This window comes from Lathyrus oleraceus, chromosome 5, assembly GCF_024323335.1.
Source record: "Lathyrus oleraceus cultivar Zhongwan6 chromosome 5, CAAS_Psat_ZW6_1.0, whole genome shotgun sequence".
Lineage (NCBI taxonomy): Eukaryota > Viridiplantae > Streptophyta > Magnoliopsida > Fabales > Fabaceae > Lathyrus > Lathyrus oleraceus.
Window position 1 is genome coordinate 32,839,046 of NC_066583.1, and position 6,780 is coordinate 32,845,825.

General features: G+C 36.6%; 1 protein-coding gene and 1 non-coding gene across 2 annotated transcripts; one reads left to right on the forward strand and one right to left on the reverse strand.

Moving 5' to 3' along the window:
* Positions 1–2,620: 2,620 nt before the first annotated feature.
* LOC127088609 (small nucleolar RNA R71) lies at positions 2,621–2,727 on the reverse strand. Its single transcript, XR_007790439.1, has one exon. It is a non-coding gene; the product is annotated as a small nucleolar RNA R71 (small nucleolar RNA).
* A 1,145-nt stretch (positions 2,728–3,872) lies between these two features.
* On the forward strand, positions 3,873–4,862 carry LOC127078570 (uncharacterized). Its single transcript, XM_051019014.1, has one exon. It carries the CDS (start codon positions 3,873–3,875, stop codon positions 4,860–4,862), a length of 990 nt encoding a protein of 329 aa, XP_050874971.1.
* Positions 4,863–6,780: the final 1,918 nt, after the last annotated feature.

Genomic DNA, 6,780 nt, shown 5'->3' on the forward strand with positions numbered 1-6,780 from the left:
ATGCAGGATTTTTCTAGGATGTCAGACCCGATGTCATGACATCCTGTACACAGAACATTCAGTGTGAATGTCTGGTATTTTGTGATTGCACAATTAATGGCAATCTATGTATGGTTGAAGATTTGATTAGCTGGCGCATTCAATCATGGATTACAACCTGATTTGCTTATTTTCCAAGGAGATCTAATCAGCTGTTATAAAAAGATTTGATTGGAAAATAGATTTAGGGTTTTCAAGATGTCCAAGCCCAGCTGGAAGCTTCTATAAAAAGGGACTTAGAAAACCTGTTTTACAACACAACCAATACTAAGCGAAATATAGTGAGAGAGCTAGGGTTTGTGTCTGTTTAGTCGTAAGACTTGTAAGCAATTCAAGTCATCTTTTGATGATTGAATTGGACTAATTTATGGTTGTAATTTGTCACTCTAAAGTTGTTAAGCAAGAGTGTGTGTCTACTTGATCAAAGCTGTGAAGCAAGATCAAGTGTGTGTCTTCTTGATCAAAGTTGTGAAGCAAGATCAAGAGTGTGTCTTCTTGATTGAAACTGTGAAGTAAAATCAAGAGTGTGTTATTGAAAAGTGTTTTCTTTTCTCAAGGGATTGTTATTTAAGATCACAGGTGTGATTGTAGGGAAGTGAGTGGGTTCTCATATCTAAGAGTGCTTAGGTAGAAATTGCACGGGTAGAGATTAGGTGAGAAAGACTGTAACGTGTTGAAGTGTACGGAGAGTCTTTGAACTGATTCTATTTTAGTGAATTTCCTTCCTGGCTTGGTAGCCCCCAGATGTAGGTGAGTTGGACCGAACTGGGTTAACAATTGTTTGTGTCTTTTGCTTTACATGTTTATATCTTTCTTCTATTAGTGTGATTCAGATATTAGTGTCGTGACATTACATTCGACATCTCATATCTGATACCAGAATTTCAATTTCCATTCTGAATTTATATTTTTTTTATTATCAATTTCATTTTTTAGTTTCACTTTTCGGTTCTAATTGCAAATTTGTACTATTTGTGTTTAATGGTTTATGTGTTTGTAATACTTGCAGGTGCCATTTATATATAGAGTTGTACTTTGCTGCACGTATCCCCCCCATTCAATACACACACACGCGCACATGCACCCATACACCCACACACGCATGCATGCGCGCACACACACACACGCACGCGCGCGCATGCACGCACGCACCCACACACACACACACACACACACACACACACACACACACATATATATATATATATTATATATATATATATATATATATATATATATATATATATATATATATATATTCTTAATTATTAATTTGTTATTATTTTAATTATTAGTTTTATTATTATGTTCATTCCAATTAAATACAATGTGCCTTTTCTAAATATGTCCAACTAAGCTCCTAGAGTCTGATATGTGAGGATCGTCGTTCCGACGAGACTCGATAAATTTTATTGCCGCTTATTTTTAAAATTAATTTATTTATTCGGTTCTGAATTTTTAGTTTTTAAATTAAAAAGTTTTGCGCGAAACTGAAAACACTCAGAAATTGGCCAATAGCGTGACAGTGTGAAATCGGTATCCGATCAGTAAAAAATGAATTTTTAACTTCAAAACACAACGACAACACTTTAGAAATTAATTAGGCCTTATCAGTTTTCAAAAATTGTTTCAGAATTGTAACTTGTGGAGTGACAACATGACTTTTACGATTTCAAAATATAACACGGGCTGTGCAAAAGTGAGCAGTTTTTTTAAATTAATATTTCCTCTAAAAAATATTTTAAAGCAAAACGAAGTGCCGAGATTTATCTGAGTCCCGAAGGTACTTCAAAAATTACATCCTGGTCTCTGTTTATTTTATTTTTAAAACTTCTAGTATTTTACATTCATTCTCAAATCAACCATAATCGATTAGCCTTATATTTACAAAGCGACGATAGATAACACTAGGTTGACATTGGTCTATGTGGGCTTGACACTTTTTATATTGCAATTAATTGGTCTGTGCACTTGCAAATTCGATCACATCAAGTTTTTGACGCTGTTGCCGGGGACCAACAGTCAATATTATAATTTTGTTGTAGCAACGTATATACTAATGTATTTTATTTCTTTTCTTTTATCGATTGTATGTCCAACACTTGCTCAACCGGAGATGACCTAGAACAATTGATCCCTGAAACTGAGTGTTTCATTCACCTCAAATTCCAAATATGTGAACTTAGAGTCATATTCGATCACATGGTTGAACCAGATAATCGTCCACTCAAGGACTTTACAGTCCCATCTGAAGACGAGTCACACTCAAGTATTGTTCCACATGCAATCTAGACGAAAACTTTGAATTGAAACCTTCTCTATTACAAATCATGTAACATAACCAGTTCTCAGGAAATCCCACTTAGAACCCAAATCTTTATTTGTCAGTATTTGTATAGTATGCAGAGACATTAAAGACTAATAACTTTAATCCTGAAGCAATTCACTTACATTTGTTGCCATTTTCCCTAAGAGATAGAGCCGGATCTTGGCTACAATCTTTACCTGCAAACTCTATCACCACTTGGAATGAACTAAAGAAGGAATTCTTAGCGAGATATTTTCCTCTAAGAAAACAGTGATGTTAAGAAATCACATAACCATGTTTAGACAGACAGAAGGAGAATCGCTTTTTGAAGAATGGGAATGATACAAGGATATCATAAGGTTATGTCCTCATCACGGTCTAGAAAAATGGCTCATCATATATACATTCTATAATGGTCTACTTTCTAACAAAAGAATGAACATAGAAGTTACATTTGGCGGTGCCTTAATGGATAAACCCTTCAATGAAGCCTACAAGCTTATTCAAAGTATGGTCCAGAACCATTATCAATGGGGAAACGAACATGCTTAAGTCGAGAGTACACCACAAAAAAGAGGAATGTTTGAAGTAAATGGCATATACCATGTGAGTGTTAAGGTCGATGCACTCACTCAAAAGATCAACAACTTAACCATTACCACTCCAGCTACTGTAGCCTTTATAACTCCAAACTGCGAGATTTGTGGAATCCAAGGACGTATCGCTACTGATTGTTAGCTTTTGACAGGGACTATGCCAGACCAAGTTAACTACGTGCAAGGAAATCCCTATTTAAAAACATATAATCTTGGATGGAGGAATCATCTAAACTTTTTCTACAAAAACAACAACGCTTTGTTTGCACCCAGTCAACCACCAACAACCACACCATTTTCAATACCTCCAAATTTTCAGAAGGGAACTTCGTTGCTCCCCCTGCTCCTAGAAAATCAAACTTGGAAATGATGATGGAAAACTTCATCGCAACTCAAACTCAACAAAACAAAGAATTTATGAACCAAAATGTTCACACAATGAGTTGGTGAAACAATTGGCGACTAAGGTTGACGCCATGGCCACACATAATAAGATGCTTGGGACACAAATCTCTCAAGTAGCCCAGTAACAAGAAGCCATTTCTGCCCCTATTAGAACATTTACAGGCCAACCTCAACCAAACCCAAAGAGCCATGTTAACTCCGCACTGCAAAATGGGAAGGAACTAGATGGACCAGATGACCCAAGAATTTCAAACCCTGCGATGTATAGGAAAGATGAGAGCGGACCAAGGGAAGTAGTTGATGAAAGCCAGGAAGAACCACATAAAGTTGACAACAAGGAGGAAACCAAAACCAATGAAACGGTCAAAAAGGAGAAACCTTATGTACCTCCACCTCCTTATAAACTAAAGATCTTGTATCCTCAAAGACTTGTCAAATCAAATAATGAGGGTCGGTTTAAGAAATTTATATAGCTTCTAAAGCAACTTCATATCACTATACCTTTTACAAAAGCGATTACACAAATGCCATATTACACCAAGTTCCTAAAAGAAATTCCATTCAATAAAAAGAAACTTGAAGATGAAGAGACAGTGGCTCTCACTACAAAGTGTAACACCATTATCCAAAACAACATGCCCCCCAAACTGAAAGACCCTGGTGGTTTTTCTATCCCATGTGTTATAGGCAAGTTTGTCATCGACAAAACACTTTGTGATTTAATAGCTAGCGTAAGTTTAATGCCCATTTTGATTTGTGAACAACTAAACTTAGGAGACTTAAGACCTAGGAGAATGTCCATTCGATTGGCAGATCACTCAGTTAAATACCCTGTAGGAATGCTGGAAAATATTCCAATACGCATTGGCCAATTCTACATCCCTACGGACTTCATAGTAATGGATATAAAGGAATATTCTAGTATACCTATCATATCAGGTAGACCTTTCTTAGGCACTTCCGGTGCGATATTAGATGTAAAGCGAGGGAAACTAACATTCGAGGTAGGTGAAGAGAAGATTGAGTTTATTCTTTACAAATTTCTTAAAGCTCCAGCTATAAATGACACATGTTGTTTCATTGATATCATTGATGAATGCATAAAAGAATTAGCAGCTGAACAACCACCGCCTATTAAGGAACCGATCGAACTTCCAGTTGAAGCTATGCTAGAAGAAGATGAGGTAGAATATGATTGTCCTTATAATGATGATAGGTTAAGAGACTGTATTGCACTTACACCTGACCATATGTCAAGCCCTAAGCAACCATCAGTTGAACATAAGGTACTACCCAAAAATCTAAGATATGAGTTTCTAGATGGACGCCTTGATCGTCTAGTTATAGTTAATGTTGATCTTGACAAAGATGATACTAAGAAACTCTTAGTAGTGTTGAAAAAGTATCATACTCCTTTAGGCTACAATGTTTCATATCTAAAAGGGATAAGCCCCTATGTGTGTATGCACAGAATCATGCTAGAAAAGGACTCTAAATCCTCTAGAGAGCACTAGAGGAAGATTAATCATATCATGGGTGATGTTGTAAGGAAAGAAGTGCTAAAATTTCTTGAAGCTTGAATAATTTATCCAATCTCTGATAGTCAATGGGTTAGCCCAGTGCATGTCGTACCTAAGAAAGGAGACATTATCGTGGTTCATAATGAGAAAGGAGAATTTGTAGCTAAACAATTAGAAAATGGATGGCGAATGTGTATAGATTACATAAAGTTAAACAAATCAACTCGAGAGGACCATTTTCCTATTTCGTTCATTGATAAAATGCTTGAATGTTTATCTAGACACTTATCTTTTTGTTACTTAGATAATTACTCAGGATTTTTCCAAATACCAATTCATCCAGATGACCAAGAGAAGACTACCTTCAAATGTTCTATGGAACATTTGCCTACCATTGGATGCCATTTGGACTACGCAGTACTCTCGCAACCTTTCAAAGATGTATGATGGCGATATTCACAGACTTCCTAGATGATATCATGAAAGTATTTATGGATGATTTTTCCGTGTGCGGATCAAGCTTTGAAGGATACCTTGCTAACTTAGAAAAGGTGCTAGAAAGATGCGTTAAAGTAAACCTAGTCCTTAACTAGGAGAAGTGTCATTTTATGGTAAAAAAAAAGGTATAGTCTTAGGACACATAGTATCTGAGAGAGGGATAGAAGTCAATAAAGCAAAAATTGAAGTCATTGAAAACCTCCAACCACCAAAGATAGTCAGGAAGATCCGAAGTTTCCTTGGACACGTCGGTTTCTACCGACATTTTATTACAGACTTCTCTAAGATCACCAAACCTTTAACCGGACTCTTGATGAAAGACGTTAAATTGAACTTCGATGAAAATGCCTAGATTCATTTAACCTCCTTAAACACGCCTTAATCTTGGCGCTATCGGGATTTCACACGCGATAACGAAACTGGGGACCGAAACAAACGGCCTCCTCATGGAAAAGGTAGAGATCAGAAGAGTCACCACCGAATTTTATTTATATGCCTATATTGGAGAGGCGAGGGAAAATAATCGATAAAACCCTCGAAAAGATATGTGCACGGGAAGCGCTAGAAAAGGATAAAGAATCGGTCTCGTAAACGAGACTAGAGTTTGGGAGTTGGTTACGCAATGGGAAGGTATTAACACCCCTCACGTCCATGGTATTCCATGGGAACCATTTTGGTTGTTTACGTACATGGGGATTTATTTGTTATTGTTTTATTTTCCAAAAGAATGTGTGTGAAATAAAGGGTTTTAGGGGGTTTCATTATAGTGCTCGCCAAGGATTGTGGCCCTTATGCCTACGTATCACTCATCGGGGATGAGGAATTAGAGCTCAGAGTAGAAAATATTTATGTGTTGGTTGATGTTACCGGTGAGAAAAGGGTTTTCGGCATGGTGCCCTAAGGCACAAAATGTAAGCATTCTAAAGTCATGAGGCCTAGTTGCTCTTCACCAATTTTAGCATTCTAAAGTCATGAGGCCTAGTTGCTCTTGAAACTCCATTAAGCATAGGTAAGGTCCTAAATCTAAGTCCTTTCTCCTTTTTGCATTGGGATCACACAAACAAAACAAAACAAGCATAAGGCAATAGTATATTTACACAATAATGTGCTCAAGTGAGCAAAAGGCAAATGGCATAAACATAAACATGAGCTTAAATGAGGAAAGGGAAAAGACAATATGAATAAATTAGCAAGAAATTAAATTGCATTAAAGTAAATTGCAAGAATTAAATGCTTGAATTAAAAGTTAGTAATTAGTAGTTAGTGTTAGCGTGTCATAAGGCAATTTAGCGCTTTGTTAAGCAATCGTAAGTGGACTAATATAGTAGTCACACCTATCTGAGGCCGGTCAATAAAACTATAGGCAAATAAACACAAGTTAGAGACCATGACTAGTAAGCCAAGCTCCTACAAC